Source organism: Eucalyptus grandis, chromosome 2 (assembly GCF_016545825.1).
Source record: "Eucalyptus grandis isolate ANBG69807.140 chromosome 2, ASM1654582v1, whole genome shotgun sequence".
Taxonomy (NCBI): Eukaryota; Viridiplantae; Streptophyta; class Magnoliopsida; order Myrtales; family Myrtaceae; genus Eucalyptus; species Eucalyptus grandis.
Window position 1 is genome coordinate 22,172,520 of NC_052613.1, and position 24,768 is coordinate 22,197,287.

The 24,768-nt window shown below is 38.7% G+C and overlaps 3 protein-coding genes across 3 annotated transcripts; 2 read left to right on the top strand and 1 right to left on the bottom strand.

Annotated features, from left to right (window-relative positions):
* Positions 1-1,290: 1,290 nt before the first annotated feature.
* LOC104426175 (alanine--tRNA ligase) lies at positions 1,291-5,918 on the top strand. Its single transcript, XM_010039135.3, has 8 exons — positions 1,291-1,528; positions 1,727-1,876; positions 1,988-2,100; positions 2,518-2,607; positions 3,687-3,789; positions 3,893-3,967; positions 5,302-5,397; positions 5,652-5,918. Exons 1-8 carry the CDS (start codon positions 1,445-1,447, stop codon positions 5,706-5,708), a joined length of 768 nt encoding a protein of 255 aa, XP_010037437.2. The 5' UTR covers positions 1,291-1,444; the 3' UTR covers positions 5,709-5,918.
* Positions 5,919-14,049: 8,131 nt separating this feature from the next.
* Positions 14,050-19,454, top strand: LOC104426163 (probable protein phosphatase 2C 40). The gene is made up of 4 exons (XM_010039123.3): positions 14,050-14,316; positions 16,028-17,245; positions 17,782-18,046; positions 19,095-19,454. Exons 2-4 carry the CDS (start codon positions 16,037-16,039, stop codon positions 19,220-19,222), a joined length of 1,602 nt encoding a protein of 533 aa, XP_010037425.2. The 5' UTR covers positions 14,050-14,316; positions 16,028-16,036; the 3' UTR covers positions 19,223-19,454.
* Positions 19,455-19,818: 364 nt separating this feature from the next.
* LOC104426154 lies at positions 19,819-22,464 on the bottom strand. Its single transcript, XM_010039111.2, has 7 exons — positions 22,218-22,464; positions 22,086-22,124; positions 21,822-21,875; positions 21,622-21,675; positions 20,500-20,553; positions 20,347-20,418; positions 19,819-20,191 (listed from the first exon to the last, which is right to left on the bottom strand). The coding sequence occupies exons 1-7, from the start codon at positions 22,269-22,271 to the stop codon at positions 20,063-20,065; spliced, it is 456 nt and encodes a 151-aa protein (XP_010037413.1). The 5' UTR covers positions 22,272-22,464; the 3' UTR covers positions 19,819-20,062.
* Between the last annotated feature and the right edge of the window lie 2,304 nt (positions 22,465-24,768).

Consider the following 24,768-nt stretch of genomic DNA (forward strand, 5'->3'; position numbering starts at 1 on the left):
AAGTTATACATTGTTGAATACTGTTCAATGACATTTGCTGCCTTGATATTAAATGGTGTTTGGAAAAATTATATTTACAAAAGGCTTTTATTATTCATAAAAAAAAAAAAAAAGAGTTGCTTGATCAAGAACAAGTAGTTGCCGGCGAGGAGCAAGCGGTCCGGCGAAGGGTGGGCAATTCGATGCTAGCTGTCTAGCAGAGGTAGGCGGTTCAGCAAGGGTTGTGCGACCCTCCAGTGAGCGTTGCGGTGATCAGATTTGGTCGCTGCGACCCTTGCCAAAAGGTCAGCCAAAACTGGTCACTGCAACCCTCGTTGGAGGGTCGCAAGACCCAAATCATGCGGCCTCAGTGGAGGTTGTGGCGCGTTGGGCGATCCTCTAGCGAGAGTCGCTACGACTAGATCTAAGGTTGTGACCTTCGTGCGGCCCATTTGATTGCAGATTTGGTTGCCACGCGAGCCTTTGGTAAGGATCCCGGCGACCTTTGTGTGGAGGTCACGGTGCGATTAGCGTGATGATCGCCAGCAACCGCATCTGGTCGCAACTAGATGGGTCACAACCTCCGTGGCAACCGCATCTGGTCCCAACTAAATCTGCGACCAGATGGGTCGCGCGACCCCAGCAACCTCTGCATGGAGGTCACGATGCGGTGGGCGTGACGATCGCCGGCGACCACATCTGGTCGCAACCAGATGGGTCGCACGACCTTGAGGGTCGCGACCTCCTCGACGACCACATCTGGTCGTGACCAAATCTGCAACCAAATGGGTCGTGTGGCTTAGGCGACCTCCGCGCAGAGGTCATGATGCGCGAGTGCGACGGTCGTCGGCGACTATCTACCTTTTGTTGGCGACCGCTCATAGAGAATGGAGAAGAAGAAGAAGAAGAAGAAGAAGAAGAAGAAGAGGAGGAGGAGTGAGAACAAAATCGAAAAATTGAAAAATCAACGAAGATAATTTGGGAAGAAATTTTTTTATTTACCCAAAGCTCAACATGCTAAGAATGCTAAAAGCTTAAGTTAGCCGTCAACCTGCTTTAGACTTTCAGCTTTTGAAAAACCAGCATTCTTTTAAGTTGGATTTCAAAAATGTTCCAAAACACTTGATATTTGAGCAAATGAGCTTTGGACGCCCAAAGCTACTTACAAATGCTGGTCCAAACGCAAATCATTCTTCATGCCTAATAATTGGAATTCAAACTCAAAGCTACTTAAAAATGCTGGTGCAAAAGCATATTATTCTTCATGGCCAACAATTGGAATTCAAACTCAATGAAAATGGACTGGTCGGGCCGAATCATAGAATCCACGTGTCAGGTATCGTATTGGCTCTTCTGCTTCCGTCTGCGCAGCCGGAGAACGCTTTTTGATAGCTGAAAAACAGCGAATGGAGCCGCCGATCAATCGGAGCAACCTCGGTTCGAGAGCTGCAACTCGCCGGAAGCCATGGATTCGCGCCCCACGAAGCTCGATTACTACGCCGACATGCGGAGCCTCGTCTCCGAGTCCACGGTCGTCTCCTTCCTCAAGGTCAGTCGCTCCCCATTTCTCCCCGCCTCCGAGAAACCCGAGAGAGAAACCAGCCGTGGAGTTCGGTGCATTTCGATTCCGCGCTTCGATTCTGCTTTCTGTGCGTCGTTTCTCGCGGAATCGCTACATGGGTATTCGTGTTTTGACTAATCGGTGTTGAAGTTGACTGCTTTTTTCTGTCTCTTTCGTTTTGGGAAGGGTGGTGATGATGGTAGGAGTGCTTTGATACTGGAGTCTACGATTTTCCATCCCCAAGGCGGCGGGCAGCCGGCCGATACCGGGTTTATCACGGTCGGGGACGGGGAGGCGAAGTTTGCTGTGGAAGATGTCCGGTCGAGAGATGGAATTGTACGAGCCGAAGGCGCTTTTGTCTTGTTAAGCTTGTCGAATGCCATTTTTTTTGTGATTTCTTCGTATTAGTCGAGTTTGACGTCGGTTGAGTTGCTTGGTCTCCTCTAGGTTTATCATTATGGTCACGTTGAGAATTTGGTTGGGGATGGCGTGGTGGAATTTGAGACAGGAAAGGCAGTTCACTTGCACGTGGATGAATCTAGGCGCAAGCTCAACTCCCGGTATCTTCAAACGAGGAAATATCAATGAGATAGTCTTGATGAACAGTGATTTTTATTTCCATAATCATATGTTCCAATATGCTTGCGAAACATATTGTGTTTGCTGTGTGACATAACTTTGTCCGCATATAGTTTTCGCATATAGTTTTTTCCGCATCAAAAAATCCACTTGCGTTGGGCCTCAATATACCATATTCTGTCCTTAAATTGAATCCAAATCAAAAGAGTTTCATACTTGTCATGCTCATTTAATCATTGCTTTCAGTGCATGGTTGCATCACTGAAGTTTACATGATATTGAATCAAAGTTAAACCCTATTATCTGCAGCAATCTCTCGGTTAATTTTCTGGGATTCACTGTGGTGCTGTTCTGCTGTTATAATGCAGTCTATTTAAATGATCTGTTGACTCAACCAGGTTGCATTCAGCTGGGCATTTACTGGACATGTGTATGAAGAATGTGGGACTTGGTTTGGAGCCAGGCAAGGGTTACCATTTCCCAGATGGGTATGATCTATGAATTAATTTAGTTGCATTGCATCTACCTAAAATTGAATGATAGAGATATAAAGCCTTCAACAATTCAGTTATTATGTGAGGATACTACATAGTTTAAGCAAGGCAGTCATCATTTCCTCAGTGTGTATTACCTTGAACCCGATTTGATGTTATATGTGCATCGTGTGAATTTGAGAATAATCACAATAAGACTTCTTAAAATTTTTGGCCGAGTGCAGTTAAATTTAAAGCTTTTCATTTGTTCAATTAAGTCCTCAAACCTTTAGCAAATGTTTGTTATAGTCATTCTATTCAAATCTGTCGGATTCCTATACTGGCAGTGCACTCACACATAGGATTTCCATAAAAATTATATGACTAATTTAACAATGGACTTGTTTGATCTTTGGATAAAAGTTTTGGGAGTTATGTGCACCAAAGAAAAGTCCTAGGATTTATTTGCATGAAAGAAAAGTTCTAGGATGCAATTGCACTTTGGACATAAGTTTTAAGACTCAATAAACTTATCCAAAGAGTCATTGGCTAAAACAGAAAGCTCATCCAAAGAGTTGGAGTTCAAGGATTTGTAACTGGTGCAGTTTACTTAGATTATGCTTACTAGGTATCATATTGTTGCTCGTAATACTTGGAGGATTAAACTTGAACTATCACTTTTGATCAGTCTTCAAATTTCTGGATATGGCATTTTCATATGTCGTTTTGGCTATTTGGGTATTGGAATAGGGACCATCGATCATTATCTTTGCCAGACCATTCATATTGTTGAAATGCAAGATCTTGCTAAATAGGCGAAATTTAGGTGTATGGGCCTTTATATTATTTTGCTCCTTGAGACTTCCATATGGATGTCCCAAGAAGTAGTTTGGAAAGCTTCTTGTTTCTGCTGGATGTGTGAAATGATCTTTAAGTTATTTTTTTTGCCCTGGCCATTTGTTGAATATGAGCCCATATATTGTTTTACTCCTTGATATGTATAGATTTTCCAGAAGTAGTTTTCTCGGCACAAGTAAAGCTTCTTGTTTCTACTGGATGCTGGAGTTTGTTTTTTAAGTAGAATTTTTTTCCAGACCATTCGTGGAATATAAAGGTGTTATTCCGCCAAGTGAAATATCTAACAAGCAGAAGGAATTGGAGACGGAAGCTAATGCATTGATATCTAAAGGAGGGAAAGTAAGAGGCTACTTACTTTTCCTTGTGTTGAAAAATATAGACTTTTAATGGTTAGTCGTGTTACTTCATATGAAAATCTTACTCATTGCATGATTCCTTGCAGGTTTCTATTGTGGTATTACCTTATGATGAAGCTTTAGAGCAATGTGGTGGTTTCCTTCCTGATTATATTCCCAAGGTCAGGAGTTCATATACAACAACTATCGCCACTGCTGCCTTTTGCTCAGATATCTTCCTGCATTGTTAAACTTTATGCTTTGTGATAAGAGCAAGGTTTCAAAACAGGATGAGACCGCACATCTCAATTGGTGGAACTGGTCCTCAATCTGCTACTCTGCTTACGTACACAGATGATATTGTACGAAACAGAATATAATGGGCATTGACCCAGTTCAACTAGATGAACTGGTGAATCCGGTTTGACCATTCTAGGGCTTTTTTGATTGGTGAAAGTGATGCAAAAATCAGGGGCAAATCCAGCAGCCAAACTTCTTCATGCAATGGTTATAAAGCAGTCTACTCATTACCGGTGACCCCATTGATATCTATAAGACGAAGTTGAGTCTATTCATCTGAAGAGTAAAGTAGTTACTCCCACTGGAAAAATTTGTAGATGGTGCTGATGGGAATCAATCTTGGTGCCCCACTTAACACGTGTGGTTCCCTGCCATTCCTTCTGGCCAGCATTTGTTTACCTATTTGTCTAACATCTGAAAATGGAATTATCAGTTTAGCTTTACACTTCTCCAGCGTTTGATAACATTATTTAAAAGTAATGTGGTGCCTACTGCCAGTTTTCTATTTTCCGCTCAAACTATTAAATATTCATATAAATGCCTTGATAATCTGTTGGCACACCCATCTACTGGGAATGAGAATAGTCAAATGAGAATGAGATGTTCCATTCCTGTTCATTTGGTGTTTGGTGACTTGGAATAACATGGAAAGAAATGGATAGTGAGAAAGATGTTATTACCACATTCTGATTAATGCAATTTAAAGCAATTGTTGACTTAATGAAAAATAGAAATTCCATAGTGAAATATTTATGGTGTATCATCAACTAAATCAAGAAGTATGGCATGATATCTCTCTTCTTCGTTATTTTTTTTTTTTTTAATTCCTTTTGGCAATTTTAGAACTAAAATTGTATTAAATGGTTCTTTGTTATGGTATGTTTTGGTCATGTTTCCAATCATAAAAACCTCAACTCCAATTCCATGGTCTTACGAAGCATGATAGTTTAAGCTCTATTTACAATTCAGATTACCAAATTTATATTCTGATTCTTTTTACTTCATTTCAATTGTTTCTTTCCAACTAACCAAACGAGCAAAGCTCCAAAAGATAATGTGGATGTCATTGAATTTATGGTTTCCAGTGGCTAATTGTAGATGCGTGTTTTATAAAGTATTGTACATAACTCGTCTTGTTTGCCCATACGGTTACTGGTAGTTTCCATTGTATATATGCAGAGCATTTAAAGTAACCAATGTATTGCACCTATTGCAGGAAAGCACTCCTCGCATTGTGAAATTGGGAAGTAATCCAGGTTGTCCATGTGGTGGTACCCATGTTCATAATCTATCAGAGATAATTAGCATGAAGGCAAGTATTCAGCTGCACATTTTCTGAATAATAACTATGCGATTGATAGTATCTGATTTATTTACCTTATTACTTCACAACTGAAAAGAAGAGGACGATGAGAGTATACTCCCTCAAAGTCTTGTTGACACTATAAAAACTAGGAGAATTAAGTCCAATGTCTCTTCCTGTTTTAACTTTGTCGGTTTCGGTTATGTTGTGTTTCCAATGTTTCCTGGCCTTCTGTGTACTAAGGCGCTTCGATATTTGTTCAGGTCTCCCAAATTCGCACGAAGAAAGGCGTGACAAAAGTCTCCTATACCGTTGGGTGATTGTGGTCCTAATTAACTCTTAATGTTTGTGTCAAATGTATGGTGGCTTGATTTTAGAACAGACATTCAAAATCATATTGAGCCTATAATCAGGTATGCCCCATCATTGGTCCCTTGGTGAGCATTCTCTGAATTTGGACTTAGGTAACTACGTGTGCAAGTAATAGTTCGACATTTTTTTAGTATATGGAAGTTCCATTGTTACATCTCTCTCTCTGTCTCTCTCTCTCTCTCTAGCCAAGCTCTTAAAGTTGTCGTTAATGGTGGTGCTTCCAGAAACTTCAAGAAAGATGAGATGATAAGCTCTTTATCGCCAGTCGCATTAGGCAAGTTCTGGAATATACGCATATTATGATCCTTTCTGTTAGGCTGAGAAGTGAGAACAGGATGTCATGCCATTCGGTGGCTGTGAGCTCCTGTAGTTATCAGTGACTGTCATTGTATTGTTCATGCGTCACGAAAGCAGATTAGCTGTGAATTTAGGAACTGGCTTGTCTTCTTGTCGCTTCCCGGCCTGTCTCAAAGCTACTCTTCTGTCGGGATTCTCCCGCTCAATGCCAACTCGTGATTCTTTGTTCCCCTCGAGATTGTGACGCTGATCTATGCCCAAATCATATTCCTGGGGGGGATATCGCCCGAGACTTGCGTCGCAGATCCCATGAAGCATTGTGAAATGGATATTTAGCTGATGCTGCAGCTTCGGCTCCCGTCGACATTGATTGTGTTTTGGAGTATTCCTGCTGAACGGTAGTTTAACGTCTGTGTCGATATGTTGTGTGAGCTTGTTCTGGTGGCGATGAAACGGGACAACGCGGCGCGGACGCAAGCATCAGCCTCTTCGGAAAATCGGGTGTGTACGACCGAACGTGAGGCAGTCCTGAGAGATGGACTGTGGTCCATGTATGAATTGCTTGGGGGAGATCATTTGGGGCTCCATTCTTCTCCTGAGTCGTCCAGACCCACTCACTTTTACTTAGCCTACCTTCATATGGATAAGTTTCTGGATAAGTTTCTCAGAAAATTATCTTCATGCCATGTAAAATCTATACAGAATTCTCGACAGGAATTTAACACTTCCTACGAGGTAAGAGTCGTTTCTTTTCGGAATTCACTCCAGCTCGCGGCCTCTAAGGCAGCGCCAAAGTTCCGGAGGATGGGGCACTTTAAGAAATGCCGGCACTTTTTTGAAAGCTTTTGTGTCGTGTCCGATATTTTGACACGTGTTCGACACGCTCTGAAGCACGGTTAACAAGTGTTGTTGGAAAATTCAACACGTGATTAACTTTACCGACATGGTCCGACACGAGAGTATGGAATTTGAACACGCGATTTCGACGTGCACAAGTTTTAAAATTTTTCAATAAATAACGAGTGAAAATGTAAATATGTAAGAAAATGAAAATAATGAAAACAATAAAGAGGGAAAAAGAAAAACTTAGTTTTCTTTTCTCTTTTAATTTTCACTTCCCATGACTCACAATTTTTAATGTAAATTCATTCTACATTCTTTTTTTTTTTTAATAATTTATTTATTTATGAATTTGAACTAAATTAATTTAATTGAAACATTCATAAAAATGATAATGTATCATTTATATATAAAAATGTATATTTAATATGCAATGTATCTCAACGTGTCGAAATCTTCTCTTTTAAAAAAAAATGATATATGCATATCGTGTTGTGTCGTATCTCGTGTTGTGTATTGATGTTGATGTTATTTAATTCGCACACTAGACCCAAGGCCTCGACGACTGGTTCCGGGTCACCAACAGTTAGATCCCCCAATTGTTTGACCCGGCTCCACAAGTCTACCCAGTCGAGGGTTTCCACGTTTGCTGAGCTAGGCGACAGCTGGACCCGACCCGGTCCGGGTGGCCACCATTTTAGCTTCCATTGATGGCTTTTACTCTTCAAAATAGTGGCATTTCCTCGCCCATACGTATTGATGTTTGACAAAGGAAAACATAATCAAAGTGAATTTCATAATCGTTCCCTTGTTAATTTTTTGTTCGTTGAAGATTCTTTTTTGGGATAAAGATATCATAAGTATTAGGTAAAATTCCGAAAAAGAGCCCCACGCGCACTCATTTTCTCAAATAAGAGCCTGAAATGGATGCCATTTCAAATAAAGACTTGAAGTGGCCATGATTGTTTTAAATAAGAGCTTGAAGTGATCATAGTTGTTTCAAATTAGGACTTTACCTCGCCGGTCACCGACAAGTTAAAATTTTCAACCAATCAATGGCGTTTTCATCCAAATCATCTTTTCTTTTTTCTCTTTTTCTTTCCCAATGTCGGCTGGCACCCATTGACAAAGGCCAACGAGGGCTCGGTGACCCTCATAGGATGCTGGAAGGGCTAGTAAGGGCTCAACAACTAGTGGCCAACGAGGGCCTACAAGCACTTGTTGACAGAGAGCAAGGGTCAACCTTGCATGGGGCCAACAAGGGCTCAATAATCATTGCAGACGGCAGGCGAGGATTGTCAAGCCCTCACTAGTTGCGGGCGAGGGCTTGCAAGCCTTCGTTGGCCCTTACCAATAGCCAGCAAGGTCAGCAAGCCCTCACTTGGGGCCAACGAGGGTCAACCTTGCTGGCAGTTGCAAGGGGCGACCTCCCCAGGGCAAGGGTTGCCTTGCCCAGGTGAGGCCTTCCCTCGTAAGATTGAGAGAGGGTGACCCTTGCTCAGCCCTTACCGATTTCGTCGATGGCTGATTGGCCACTAGCAAAAAAGGAAGAAGAAGAACCGGAAAAAAGGAAAGGAAAAAACAAAATAAGGAAAAATGACGAATTTCCTCGATCATAGGACAATTAGGCCTTTATTTGAATAAATATAACCACTTCAGGCCTTTATTTAAAACGAGATCTATTTTACGTTATTATTTGATAAAGTGATGGCACTTTAGACTTTTATTTGAAATAAAGTCCACTATGGGTCATTGTTTGAAAAAATGAGGGTACTTGGCCCTTTTTTGAAATTTTCCATAAGTATTATAACTTTTATATGATTTTCCCCCAATCATAACTTTTTTTTTCCATCACTTGAGTGCCATAGTTATTAAAAACAACGTTTACTTAATGTCGAAAATCTGATGTGCCATTTAAAGCACTAAATGATCGATTGAAATGTTATATGTCACTTAAGTTATCAAAAAAAAATTATAGTATTTAGGTAAGTACCATATAAAAATTATGATATTTAAGTGATTGAAAAGCAAAAATTATGATATTTTAATAAACTCAATATAAAAGACTTAAAAGTACTTAATAATATCTTTTTTTCTTCCTTCTCATATCGTTTTGACTACATTGAATCCGTCCTTGGCATGATTAAAGAAGGCCTTCCTTTACGTGAGCCCACCAAACGTTATAAAGTCAAGCTATCAATTTCTCAATGCAAGTGGTCAACTTTTAATACGTGACAAAAATCACGGACCGCCAGTGTTTATTGCAAGAATCTAATAAAGCATCTAAAAATGCCTGTGCAATAATTGGATTTCTGGTGGACGTGGGCTCTCGGCTGTCCACCACCATCCTGCATCGACGTCCGAAATTCTTCCGATTTCGTCCGAAAATAATTAAGTAATAAAAAAATATTTTTATTTTCAATAATAATTCATGTCTAAATATTTTTACGAATTATAAAAATATTTTTATTCATTCATTTTTGTATCAATACGAGCTATCATTTTTTAAAGCATATTTTTAAAATCATTTATTTTCCGCAAAATAAATTGAGTCTAAAAGTTAAAATTCCATGTATTGGCCTAATGCTGTATGTTGCAACCTCAAACGCAAAAGAGCTGGGTCTATCTTATTTACGTGGGCTTCATCTTCACTTATCAGTTTAACTATTGATAAATCAAATTTCTTGATATCTTCTTTTAAAAAAATAAAGACAAAATTAGTTAGTTTGATTTGAATGAGTTAGGCAAAAAAAATTGGTCGATATGTTTCATCAATGTCCCAAATCTAGACCATATGCTGTATTAGGAAATTCCAATCCAAACTTTCTGTTAGTTCCATAAAAAATGAAATGATTGATTGTACGATTTACAAAAATGGATGAACGAAAGATATTTCCGTAGTCTCTGGAAATGTTTAGACATGAATTATTGTTGATAGTGAAAATATTTTCTATTGACTAATTACTTCATATGATTATTTGTAGGAAAATAATTTTCAGATCATTTATTTTTTTTATGAAATAAACGGATCCTAAGTTTTGATATGTTTGGTAAAAGTTGTTCTCTAAGCATATGTGAACTCAATTATGAATACGTAATCAAGCAAAACTCCACATCAAAAGAAAAGCAATTGAACTTAAAGCTAATTTCTAATTCAAAGTCGTTTTGGGTTATTAGCTTTGTGACACCTCATTGGGTTGGGTTGCTTGCAATCTAAGCCTTAGAAAGTGGAAAATCAAAGATCCACAACTATTTTTCTTTTGGTTGGTTTCCTATCCAAAACATATCTTTGAAATAAAAGTTGACTTGTGCGCATGTTTGATTCCAATTCGGAATAGATTTAGCTCGAGACATATTTTAACAGCTTGCAATCTAAGCCTTAGAAAGTGGAAAATCAAAGTTTTTCTTTTTGGTTGGGAAATAAAAGTTGACTTGTGCGCATGTTTGATTAAGATTTAGCAAAAGAAGAAGGTTCCCTTTCCGTCATAATCTGAAACACTATAAATTTCAAATAAATTATCAAAAAAGATTGCTTGTGAATATATGTGTTGATACCGGTATGTCGTCAAGATCTCAAGGTTTCGAATTTTTAAAAGGGAAAAAGCCACCAAAAGCCACAAACTTTAACCAAAATGATAAATTTACTCCATTTTTTTTATGACACAAAAAGCCCCGAACTTTACTAACTATGACACCTTTACCCCAAGTTTTCTTTAATAACATAAAAAAAAACCTTAAACTTGTATCATTGTGATACATTTACCCCAAATTATAAGACATTTTTCGTCTTTTACTTTTTAATTTTTTATTTTTCTTCTTCTTTTCTTTTTATTTCCTCTTCCCTTCGCTTGCCATGGCAAAGGAAAGCCAGACTTAGGTGATGGCGGCCTCGCCGACATCGGGCGAGTGCGACCCTTGCTTGGGTCGGGCAAGGACAGCCCTCGCTCAATGCAAGCGAGGGCCCTCGTTAGATTCAACCCAAGCGGCGTCAGGCAAGGGTGGCCCTCGTCGGATCTAGCGAGGGCTGTCCTCGCCCGACCTAGGCAAAGGTCACCCTCGCTTGGGCTAGTGAGGGAAACACTGTGGTGAGGGCCGCCCTTGCTCAACGTAGGTGAGGGGCCCTCACTTGACACAGGCGAGAGCCCTCGCCAAATTTAGCTTAGGCAGCATCGGGCGAGGGTGGCCCTTGTCAAATCTGGCGTGGGTTGTCCTTGCCCAACCTAGGCGAAGGTCGCCCTAGCCTGGGCTGGCAAGGGCAACATTCAGGTGAGGGCCACCCTTGCCTGACGCCAGCAAGGGCAACCCTTGTAGGCCCAAGCGAGGGCGACCCTTGTCTGAGTTTGGCTTTCCTGATCGATGGAGGGAAGAGAGAAGAAGAAAAAAGGAAAAAAAAAAAAAAAAAAAAAAAAAAAAAAAATAAGACGAAAATACCATTGGTCATACAGTTTGAGATAAATGTGTCACGATTAGTAAAATGTGGGGTTTTTTGTGTTACAAAAAAAGTTTTGAGTAAATTTTTATTTTAAAGAAAATTTGGGGGTTTTTTGGTGACTTCTTCCCTTTTTAAAATGTCAAAGTGCGCAAAAAAAAGAACATTTCAATTTAGAAAATGACAATTAAAAATGAAATGTAAAAGTCGAATCAAATAGATTAATCGCACGCACAAACATTTTCTTGATACGATGAGAAGGAAATATAGATCATCTCCCATTATCTCGTCCTCTAGACAAAAAACGAATATTATACGAAAACGAGAAGTACTCATTTTCAAAACTTTCTTGAGTGTGGTGGAATTTCGGATCGGCTTTTGTGTTCGAGCTTAGTCCATTTTTGTGATCGGGTCAAATATGGAATGTCATCCACATCTAAACATGATTTGTAAGGAAAACTCCTACGGTGGTGTCGATAAATTCGTTGCTTTCGCTAGATCAAAACAATCTGAAGTTGGAATGATGATTATCAAATCGCAGTTAGCCACTTTATGATTTTGCTTTATTTAGATATATCTATTCGGTTTTTAGATAAAATCCAGAATCCTAGCCGATTTTGTTTTGCTATTATTAGTCATTTGATTGGATTTCACATCATATTTTTTTAAAATACAGTCGCTTTTTTAATGGCTTTCTAATTATGATTTATCGGATTATTTTTTTTAGGATTTCAGATCATATAAATTTGAAATATTCTTTTCCATAAACAAGCTCGCTAATTTAAAAATTTAGAGAGTTCTCTCCATTGCGCAAATTAGTTTTTTTTTTTTTCGATTTGTGTTATCAACTAATCATCTGTTTTTGCTACGTCAGTCTCACTATGTTTATATATTCACCTCTCAATATTTGTTTATATGATGAACTTGATCTTCATAAAAATCCCAAATTACAACCAAAAAAATTTTCCAACTTAAAAAAAAAAAAAAAACCCACTCTAAATATATAGTTGCTTCATTAAAATAATATTTCAGTTATAGTTGTTTTAGTCGACGAATTATTATGTTCGTATGACTATGTGGTTTTACTTCGATTTTCGAATTTGGGTTGTCATTCTCAGACTAAACGTAAGTATTTTAATGGTGCTTTTCGGCCATCTTTGGACGGTCTATATGGACTATAATTACTTTATCAATTATTTCAGTCATGACTACATAATTGCTGTCTCCAAGTTCTGATTAACCTGTCAAATAAGTGGATCGAAAATGATTAGATTCAATTAACCTATATAATCAATTATAACCCATTTCTATAGACCTAACCCATATCGTTAAAATAATTTCATACTTAATCCAATCTAAAAAAATCCATACTCAAACTAAGATGAGAGCTCAGAGTGAGCGAGCTCGAGATTGAGTGATGGCAAGACAAAATGAAAAAAAGAGTTATAAAGGTGGGTTAGTTATAAATAAGTTATAAATCCATTTAACACTAATATTACTTTGGGTTTTACTGTTTTAAATCAATTTATGACCAATTTACTAAATAATAATAGCTAACCTATAAAACAACTCAGCTCATCATTAACAAAATTGGTTTATGATCTATTTTGATAGACCTACTCATGTTATGATCATTATTTTTCCTATACTATAATCATTTCAATCATGACTCTGGTATCATTGCTAACAAAATTCTTAAAAGAGATAATTACATAAATGATCTATAAACTATCATCCAATGTGCAATGTGGCTCTCGTTGAACTTTTGATTTGTTCAACGCGATATTTGAACTTTAACCTAACGTGTAATGAGGTCCCTTAACTTATAATTTGTTCAATGTGATTCCGAATCTTTCGGTGCATGTTCAATTTAGCCTATCAACTATATAGAAATGCTTCATATTGTCATTCCATTAATTCGAATTCAAGAACAATATTGAACATTTTCATACAATTTATGAACTAAATTGAACTTCTATTAAAAGTTTAAGGACTATATTGAACAATTTAAAAGTTCAAGGATCGCATTGTATATCAAGTTAGAATTCAAGAATCACATTGAACAAATAAAAAGTTTATTAACCACATTATACATTGAACCGAAATTTGTGAATCATTCGTGTCATATTCCCTTTCGAATTCAACTACAGATGGGAAACTCAAACTCACGATCGCATCTTTTCAGACACAACTTTTTTGCTCAGACTCCAGCGATTTCCTCATATCAAATCCGTCGTGAATCGTACCTAACGAAAATCAGAATCCAATTCCAATTCCAATTCCAATTCCAATTCCCCCTCCCACTTTATGAAGTAAACGGAGCCGCTCCATCTATCGGACCAGTCAATCATTCCCCACACACACCTCTCATTCCATTTATAAAAAAAAAAAAAAAAAAAAAAAAAAAATTCTGTGCGTTTTTTTTTTTTTTTTTTTTGGCGCCTATTCCCTAAAAGTGAGCATCATGCTCCCTTTAGATCTTTTTCTCGGCAAATGGAAGAAAAAGGCAGGGCGGGGAGGAGGGTGGGAGAAGCGGGCGGACGGAGAGGGTTGAGTGATTGACCCGCCCTCGTCCCCCTCTCTTCTCCACCATCCGAATTTCCCCTTCCCTTCCTCCTTTCCTTTTTTTTTATTTTATTTTAAAATTCCAATTTTCGTTTTTCTTTCCTTTTTTTTTTTTTTTGGCTATATTTCCTATTTTTTTTCGCTCGCGATTAAAACGCGCGCATCTCTTTCCTGCTCTCTTCTCTCTCTCTCTCTTTCTTGTCAGACTAAAAACCTGCTTTCGTAACGGCCCCAGATTCTCTCCATCTGACGCCTTCTCTTCGCCTCTCCTCCCACCTTCTCTCTCTATCTCTAGAATAAGAAGAAGCAGCAGAAGCAGCAGAAGCAGAAGAAGCAGCGATCCGCCCGCGCTCGCCATGGTCGCATTCCCGCTCCGCTCCCGCTTCTGACCTCGTTCCCGCCGCCGCGGCCCAATCAGGCTCGAGGTGCGTTTGCTCGCGCCTCTGTTATGCTTTCGGTTCGGTTCGGTTCGGTTCAGGCGATAGCCGTCTTCGCCGCGTGTGTTTTTCGCTTGCCGCGGTAGCTCTGTGTCGTTTTTTCTCCCATTGGATTGGAGCTGAGGAGAGTTGTTTTTCATTTACTGCGGATTGTTCGCTTTCGGTTCTGTTCGATTCGGTTCAGGTGATAGCCATCTTCGCCGCGCGTGTTTATCGCTTGCCGTGGTAGCTTTGTGCTGTTTTTTCTCCCATTGGATCGGAGCTAGGGAGAGTTTTTTTTTTTTTTTTTTCATTTTCTGCGGATTGTTCGCGTGCGAGGGAGAGGCTCGATGTCGTTTGTTGCTTTTTTGTTCGCGCGTTTGTTGTCGGGAGATGTTGGGACTTGCCGCTGCACCTTGTTTTCCGGTCTCTAATCTGCTCGCGCCGTTCGCGTGATTTTTTTTTTTCAACTTATATAGGTCGCTTTGACTTTCGATGCGATGTGGCCGCCTGAATGGCTTCGTTTGTTTTGCGGTTGACGAATGATTTGAAGGGTTATTTTCTTAAAAATGACTGCTTTCATAGCTCGAGAAATAATTAGCTGATGAACTTTATATTTGGACATATTCTTGGACAATGAAAATGTTTTTTCATTCATTCATTTTTGCAAGCGATGATTTGTTTTCCAAATCAATCATTTCCACCGAGACAATCGCAAACGCACCCTTAATGTTGATCCAAAGTTGTGGCCTCTTTGGCATTGATTGTGAAGTCGATGGACATTCAATGAAATATATGGAGTGGCCTAATGCTGCTGTGAATTTTATTTTATTTTATTTTTTTTATCGTCCACAAAATTCTGGCGTAATTTTGGTCGGCTGGTTGCCAACGTGACCCAATTGAAAGCAAACCAAAGTTCAGAGATAAAGACTGGAATTTTGAAAATGGCCAGTTTGAGAGTAAGTTAAACTTAAGTGACCTCCCTTGTAATCTTTACTTATATGAGATTACGGATGCTACCCTCTGTACTAATTCATTGGTATGCTTGTTTGATTTGTGAGACGGCTTTTATTTTTTCCCCTGAAAAAACAAATCTGTGGCGTGAAATGATTTAGACTAATGTTGATAGCCGACGACGATGCTCTTTGTTTTTTACCTTTCTTATCATGGCGATTTTAGTTTTCAAAATTTCTTTGCTCGTGGGACTTAGATGCAAAACTTTTAGGATGTAGATTTTGGAAGTTTAATGTCCAAAAATTCGATGACTGAAAGGGGAACATGCCTCGACTAAACTGTCATGCGCCTTGCACTCTTTACTTGGATTGCCATGGCAAAAACTTGGTTGAGATGTGTGATGTGAAGGGAACTGGAGACACACTCTACTTTATACAGATTCATGACGAGTCGTTATAATCATAAATTTACTCGTTGGAAGTTTGTAGCGGTATATTTTTTTAGAAAATCTTTTATGTTAAAATGTCTTAAGAAAAAGACAACTTTAGAAGTTCAATCACACAGACCATCGCTAAACTCTTTCCTTTATCAGGATTACATCTCTCTGTCATGCAGGGTGTTCTCTTGAAAAGGAGTAGACTAAGAGGTGATTTATGATTGCACATTTATGGTAGAAGATTCCTGGAGATAGTCCCTTTGCCTCTTTGTCCTACTTGTTACTGTTGCCACATTTGGTGTTTATTTATGCAACTTTGCACTCTTACAGGAATCAATCATGGAAGGGACAAATGCAATAAAACATGATACGGAATTTAAAGTGAGCTTTGGCTATAAATGCAACGGAAACCAGTTTGATACCTATGAAGTTTCTAATGGGTGTGATATGCTTCGTGGAATTAAAATGCAAAGACCCAGTAGTTTATCATTCTCCTGCTTATCTGGTGCTGCTGTAAGTGCCAATGCCACCTTGGCAAATACAAATATCTGCCACGGGGTGATAGGGGAAGAAATACTTCCTACTTGGGATTCTCCAAATTCATTTCGCAGGATTGCCTCATCACCATCCCTTTTAAAGTTGGACATGTTATCATCGTCTTTACAGAGCAGTACATCTAACTTAAGCTGTAGTCCATCCTGTCAAAGTGACTCTTTTGAAAGTGATTCGTTTTTAAAGGCAATGAGCGCTCCTTCAAAAGGTGACACTTTTCTGAATGCTACAGAAGTTCAAGTAGCTGGTGGGGCAGCTGGGGAGGACAGGGTGCAAGCTGTTTGTTCTGAAGAGAATGGATGGCTATACTGTGGAATTTATGATGGATTCAATGGAAGAGATGCAGCTGATTTTCTCGCTGGGACATTATATGACACCTTCACAAATTACTTTAATGCTTCTTTAGATTGGGAGTCAAAGCAGGAGTGCCTGAAAGCTTTTGATAGTTCAGATGCATATGGGTCTCTCCAATACATTCTAGAGGATAATAGTTATACTTCTCATGGGAAGAATTTGCTATCAAAGAACTGCAATTTTGAGAATCCAAATCCTGAGAACGTCATGAAGAATGCTCAAAATTTTCACATGAATATGCCATCAGAATCATTTCAGAGAGGTGTTGTAGATTGTCTTCTACATGCTTTGAATCAGGCAGAAAATGATTTCTTATACATGGTTGAGCAGGAAATGGAAGATCGTCCTGACTTAGTTTCTGTTGGTTCTTGTGTATTGGTTGTGCTTCTGCATGGCAATAACTTGTACACACTCAGTCTTGGGGATAGTAGAGCTGTTTTGGCAACATATGAACAGCATGACAACAATGGCAGCAAGGAGTTGAAAGCCATCCAGCTCACTGAGAGCCACACTGTTGACAATGAAGTTGAAAGAACTCGACTACTGGGTGATCATCCTGATGACTCCATGACCATTTCAATGGGGAAGGTCAAAGGCAAGTTGAAAGTCACACGTGCCCTTGGAGTTGGATACTTGAAGAAGGTGGTTTCTCATTCTCAATCACTACATTTAGTCAAATTGCATCGTGTGAGCGGAGCAAATACACATAAAAATGCATGATATTCGCTTGGTTAAAAATACATTGATCCTCACCTATAGCATGACCATTTCTTAGTCAGTTGGCAAAGTTTGACAAATATGCAACTTTTTCTAGATATTGTTTTCAGAACCATCTTTTCATATCTCGTACATGGAAAGATGATCATGAGCAGGCACTCTGTTGATCTTACTACAGGGCATGCCCTTGTGAAACATCTTCTCCTGAATGATGAACAATGTTGCTGTCAGCATCTTTATTAAAAAAATAATCTCGGTCACCATTTGAGTATAACTCAAGTTGTGCTGATCCAAGAAACTTTTATGTGGACATCGTTGGGTACACAAAAGATTTTCCATGGCGCTTGAACTTTAATCTTGTACTATCATCATTAGTGGTAGAGTTCAATGACTATTCTACCCCCATGCTGCTTATGTGTATATGGCATGTGCTGATGCTAATGATCCTCTTACATCTGCAGAAGATTCTAAATGATGCACTTATGGGTATCCTGAGTGTCCGTGATCTTATAAGCCCTCCATATGTTTCCACCATACCATCAGTGAATGTGCACAGAATTTCAAAAGACGATCACTTTGTCATAGTTGCAAGTGATGGTCTGTTTGATTTCTTCAGCAACGATGAGGTGGTACAAATTGTGAATTCCTACATCCAATGCAACCCTTCTGCTGATCCGGCAAAATATATAGTAAATCAGCTCATTTTGAGGGCAGCCAATTCTGCAGGTAAACTTCGTGCTACTTGTTCTTGCTTGATTCTCTTTTATTTTTTTTTTGTGAAATGATAATCCGAATGTTAAGCTGACTCTGTCCTTCTAGAGTTTTTCTTCATAGTATATGAATATGATCCAGGGCATATGAAAGTGTGGACTATTAGTTGCGAGAGTTGGTATCCTGTATTGATTTAAATTCAATATGAACCAATGCTCCTTTGCGTAATTGCAGACTTCTTTCAGTCAATTGTCCTAATGGTGACAGGGATAGTCAATCGAGTCGCCTGTTTATACCCTTGTTCAAGTGGTTGCTGTCCATCGTATGTTAGGTAGTCTGTGGTAAAAGTAGTGATTTTTTTATAATATTTATTTTATCTGTATTAACAGAAAGGCGGGGCACAGTATTTCTTCTTTTGTTAGTGAAAACCTTGTATATCCATATGTGTGTTTATGATTGACCCTGTTTCAGCGTGGAACCTGGTTTATAAATGCAACATGATATTCTATTAGTGATCCATTTCTACTCTGCATATTATATCTTTCTTTTGTGAAGTCACCTGCTCTTATATAGACTGCCAGTATAACTTTTACTTGTGTCATGCGTTGCATTTGGCCTTGCCTCGTTTAATAACTATTTATTTTGAAAGAACAGTGGAGGTTTGTCATCACACACCTAGGTTTCCTATTCCTAAGTGATACACGTCCATGTTCCCGTTGCAATAGTGGAGCTTGTACGTGGCAGATCCGTTATTCCAAACCAATGCATCCTCTGCCAAAATAAATCTAGGGAGCTAAAAGACTCGCTCTGTGCCATTAAGAGAGAAATCTTATTGTTTTGCTAGCTTATGAGGATAAAGGAAGAATTGGCAACAGAAATAATGGATGAGTGAATGGATTGCACTTGCTGACATATATAAACAAAGTTACCCATCTTTTGGATGGTGTGCAAGCTTCTTAAAACAAATAGCAAGGTTGACTAATTTATGCAGCCATTCTACTTTTGATGACTAACTACAATTATTTGATCAGCATCTTTTGATACATTTATTTTAACATTGCAGGTTTCAGTATGGAGGAATTGATGAAAATTCCTCCAGGGAGGAGGAGGAAGTATCACGACGATGTAACTGTTATTGTTGTAATCCTTGGAACTAATCAGCGCACTTCCAAAGCATCGACATGTGTATAAGATTCTATAGATTTTAATTTTCCTAGTTATGTAATACCACAGCAGATAGTCCCTGCTTCTCTCCTGTTAGGGAAAAAAAAAAAAAAACAGAGAAATTCACAAGTGTACATATGCAACATCAGACAGTCTGTTGGATAAAATAATTTATCACGAGTCCCTTGTAATTAGCTCCAGTCATATTTCTGCAAACAAAGTTGTGTATCCTCCTTTTCCTGCAAAAATTTTTGGTAAATGTCCTGTGTTTGCATAAGTTCAATCTTTCTATAGGTATGTGAAATCTCATTGCCCCTGCTTCTAAGACATGTAGATTTTCCTTGCGAAATCCTTTTTGTTTTCTATGTCAATGCTTGAATCTCCAATTCTGATTAAGACAATTCCTAGTTGTTATACAAGGTGATCATATTTCAAATGTGGAGTTCCAGGAACTCAGGGTAGGCGTGGAACAAAATGTGCCAATATTAACTGTGCAAGCTGCAGCTCGCAGCAGAGTTGCCATATAAAGATGTCAAACTGTGAGCTTGCAAGTCGTGCAAAGTGACTCGTTGGTTTACACTTTCTGGTAGAACCATCCTTGAACGTCTTCTGGGAACAGTCCATAAAAATTTGAACACTTGATTGAAAAGACTTACAAAATCAACTGTATAGAAAAATTCACAAGATAAAGGTGATCAAATCAATTGATGAATGAAGAGAGCGAGTCTTTCTTAATTGATTCTTTACGCCAGATAATGATTGTAAACTACAACATTTTTGAACATAATGGTGGACGTGACTGATTATTTGTCATACGAAGTAATATTCTCTTCTTCACAAGAGATGGACCTCAAAAATGAATACTGCTCAGTATTCAGGTTCTTCCTTTTTTATGACTACCGTAGGAACATGCTCAGCATCCACACCATCCTCTCTTTCTTTGACAATTGGACTTTGGATCACATTGTCCTTGGTATCTCCTGAAACATCCTGCAACTGGAGATTCACAGGTATATCAATCAGTGGATCAATTTACACGGAAATAGGCACGCATCAGCACCATGCAAATATGGTTGCAGAGGAAATCATGAAACAGTAAAGATGCAAAAGGTCCCATTAGGTTCACAAAATCTCATGCCCGAAGATAGTACCCCAAGATTCCTTAAGCTAGTGGTGACATCCTCCTGTTGCTGCTGAAGAGTGGTTCTCAATTCCTTAAATTCCTGGATACATTGCAGAAGAAAAAGTCAGAACAAGAAAGATTACATTAACTAGAAAGATGAAATAGCTAAATCATCACTTACCGATCTGAGTTGTTCCACCTCAACATTAAGTGATTTCTTAAGTTCTGAAAGTTCCTGTATAAAAACTAATTCATGAGGATGGTTTTTCAATCGTGTAAAAAATTTAGCAATTGAGCAAAGAAATCTCATTTGAAGGGTAACATAAAACAATTCCTTCATAGCATAACATAGAACTTGAAAGCTTTTTTTCCAATTAAGAAGATTCAAGGTCCTCTGCCACAAAGCAGTGAGTAATTTCAGGCCACAGTTCTTTGGCATAAAGGTGAAATCCCATGACCAAATTTATCTGCCGATGCATTCTTCAGAAAAGTATATGCTGCAGGACACAAGGCAATTGGGTTCCACCAGCAAAAGGATATGGTTTTTTCTCAAAGAAGATGTCTCAGCCCTAATTATGCCCTTCAAAATTTCTATGAATGATATGCTTCAAAGTTTCAAGTAAAAATACTGCATGCCGCTTAGGCATCACATCAACTGAAAGACCCCCATAACAATGCTAAGCAACATGCCCACTACCTTCACTTGCTGCTTTAAATACATGGTAGAAAGACATGAAGACAACAAAAAAGGGTCTTAGAAGATTTGCATACTACCACATAGTCCAAACCAAGATTTGAATTGCAATTGAAAAAAAAAAAAAAAAGACTTTGTGAACAGATCAGAGGATAAAAATTGTAATGGCCATGGGCACGCAAAACCAGTAAAGAAAAACATTACATGATCATACGACTAACTCAGAAGATTCTTGTGTTCGGAGAAAGTGATGTGGGTATAGGCACTCAACCATCCATAAAATCTCAGAGCAACAAGTCCACCAAAATCAAGGATGGAAGTGGCTAAAATCATGTGAAACATTAATACAAGGCTAATGTACAGGGATAAGTTCAGTATTGCAGCCCATACTTGAAGAATATAGAACAATCTAGTTCTTAACAAGCCTAGTGAAAGGGAGAAAGGTGGTGATTAGGACATGAATGAAATGTTTTCGTTGTCGAAAACTGGATCCCAATATGGATTACTCGGGCACCTTTAGGATCGCAGGCCATGCCATGCTTTGTTATACGAATCCAACGACAATAAAAATACAAAGTTTAATGGAATCCACAGAAAGAGACAGCTTACATCTTTGTAGATCTTGACTTGGGTGTCCAACTTGGACCTCCAACCTTGCAAATCCTACATAAGCAGACCAGAACTATAATCAGACACCACTCCCTTCGAAAACCCGGTAAAACAGATGCCATCGAAAAAAGAGAAGACACAACACAAGCAAATTAGAAACTGCTATGACATAGAAACGGAAAAAAGATGCGAGTTTCCACCTGCTTTAGGCTTTGGATTCGAGTAAGAAGCTCCGACCTCGATTCGTTCAACTCCTGGACAGACGGAAACAAGAACAACAAGTAAAGCAACGCCGGAAAAACCAGTCGAAAGCGAGTTCCCATGATACGAACTCAATTGGGCACAAAGAAATCCCTTTACGCCTCAACCCAATTAATCATATCTCAGGGTAGCTCCATTAGAGCACTGACTACATGAAGTTACGAACCGAACCCGAGAAAGAAAAGACAGGTTGAACGAATTACCGCGATCTTCGAGCTCATGGGAGTGATGTTCTCCTTCCTCTGCAAACCAAGAAACAAACACCCATCAAACCCACGATCTCACCATGCAAATCAAGCATGTCTGCAAGCCAAACACACGGGGAGAGAGAGTACGGATGAGAGGGGAGCAGGAGCAGGGAGAGATGGAGTGGATTCGGAGTCGGCCATTCGTCAAGATCGGATCTTTAAGGATCGTCGCTAAGTAGCACTGATTCTGGGGGGATCGTTGAATAGATCAGAGCTCGAACTGAGGGGAGGGAGAGAAGAGAGAGAGATAGAGGTGGTTTTTCGGATGGGAGTTTCAATTTTGAAAGCTAGGGTTTTGGGGGGGTGGAGCGTTTAATTTGGGCGGGCAAATCTTCTGACTGGTGCTTCCTTCTAGTCATTATTTCAAAAAAGGACAGAAGCGAAACTTGACGTGAAATAAAAGGGCGTCCCTCAACGGTTGCCGTCCGATGGAATGACGCTGAGGGGGAACAGTCCGGAGACACGTGGACAGATGGGTCTGTTTGTTTGCCTTAATCAAGAGCATTAAAAAAAGGGAAAAATATCATTAAATATTCCAAACTAGGCTCATTATTGAACATCTACCTTAAACTCTTTTTTTTTGACATAAAAAATTATAAACTTATACCCAAATGTCCTATTTAGCCTCCATTATGTTTATGTTAAAAGTCTAACGTGATTGCTGACTTGGATGATTGACTTCAAATAGTGTTGATGTAGTGCCAATGTGGACTAAGTGAAGTAAAAAAAAGTATTTTTATCTGACGTGATCGAAATATTAGAGAGAATCATTTGCTTACGTTCTATCTATTGTTTCCCCTTGCTTCACATTCGAAACATTCTCTCTTTGCGAAAGCTCCATGCTCTCTCTCTCTTACTTGGTTCACGTTCAAAGCTTCATTACTCCATGCCTGAATGCTTGCTCCATTTGGAGTTCCATTTATCCACACAATTAACGCCGTTTTTCTCTCGTGTTTACTCCATAGAACTCAATTTGGAGCTTTAAGATTGGTATCCTTCTCTCTCTCTCTCAAGAAGTTTGAATTGTTTGAAGCTCGTCTGTTGGCTGAAGACGATTTGGGGTTTCAGGGTTTCATATGTTGGTTGATTTTGTCTCTCAAGGAAACTTGATTGGGTCAAAGTTCAATTTTTTCAAAACTTGTTTGCTCGCTGAAGGCAATTTGGCCTTTTTTTTTGAGGTTTCCTGTTCATCTCCCTGGAGAAGATCAACTCGGTGATTTGAGGCTTTTTCTAGGGTTTCTTATTGGTCTCGATTCACCAACGTTCTATAAGTATTCTCTTCACTAAAGTTCTTGTTTTAGCAATTTTGCTATTGTAGTGAATTGAAGCTTGATTTGTTGGAGGCTTGTTTGCTTGTCCAAGGAGCTTGATTCGTGGTTGAAGCATAGGTGCTCTCTGTCTCTCCCCCTTGATTGCTCCTCAAGAACTCCACAAGAACTCAATTTGTAGCTTGTGATTGAACTCTCACTTCTTGCTCAACTTGAAAATTCGATTCCATTGTTCAAAGTAATCAATATTTGAATCTCTCGATTCATCAATAATCTGTGCTTGAATTTGTATTGATAACAATCTAATGGATAGCAATAAATTTTTGTTTAATTCAATTTCACAAATTCCATGTGCTTCTCGATAGTAAAGAAAAATATGTCACTATTGCGTTTGCACTTGTGCAGCATTAAGAGATGTTCATCCTAAATACCTATTGAGATCTCATCAGAGTTGGCTTTATGTGCTTATGTGCATCGCGATCTTTTCTTATTGATCTTGAGTTCGCTGCATAGTTGGTAATTCTGAACGAGTAAGGGTGATTTGTTTTTCGTGGTTGATATATAAATTAATTAGCTAGATTGAGGGAATGATTTCAGCAGTCATTCCCTTTACCTTTTATATGTGTTGCTAGAGTTATTGATGGATTCAATTGGGAGTAAAAAGTATTTGATGCTTTTGTGATCCATATTGATGTCCTCTTACGACTATCCACTGATTAGGAGTAGTATTAAATTCTTTTATGGCTAGTTGCGTGCTAAAAGAACTGATGTAGTGGCTCCATTTTGCTTTTGTAGGAAATCTTTTTATCTCATCACGATTCTATCATACCTCCATTACACTTCGGCAGCTACAACAACATTTATATACTAGATGGATGCAATACTGAACTCAAACTTTGTAATAACGTGAGAATGGATAGATAAAATTTGCAGGCCAGTGCCTTGCTAGAGGATTTTGTTGCGAATATAGACAAGTGAATCGGATAAATTAGTTGGAAGGAAGGAAATAGGACACCACATTTATGTGATTCGATTCGAATATCGAAATCTATGTACACAGGAGAAGTAGTATAGAATTCCACTATAGAAACAAGCAATATAACAGAAATTACAATTCCTCGAGCACTCAAACACGGGAAAAGTATCAAAAAAGTCCTAAACCTATTGCATTTGTACCAATTTAGTCCTAAACTTTTCAATTGAACAAATTCAATCATAAACCTTTTACTATTGGTACCAATTTAGTCCATCCGGCCAATTTGGGCCGGCTAACGCGATGTGGACGTCGGCGGTGGCCGATGCGACGTGGAAATTTTTATGATTTTTAATTATTTTTATTAATTTTTCTTTTTTCTTTCTTTTTCCTTTTT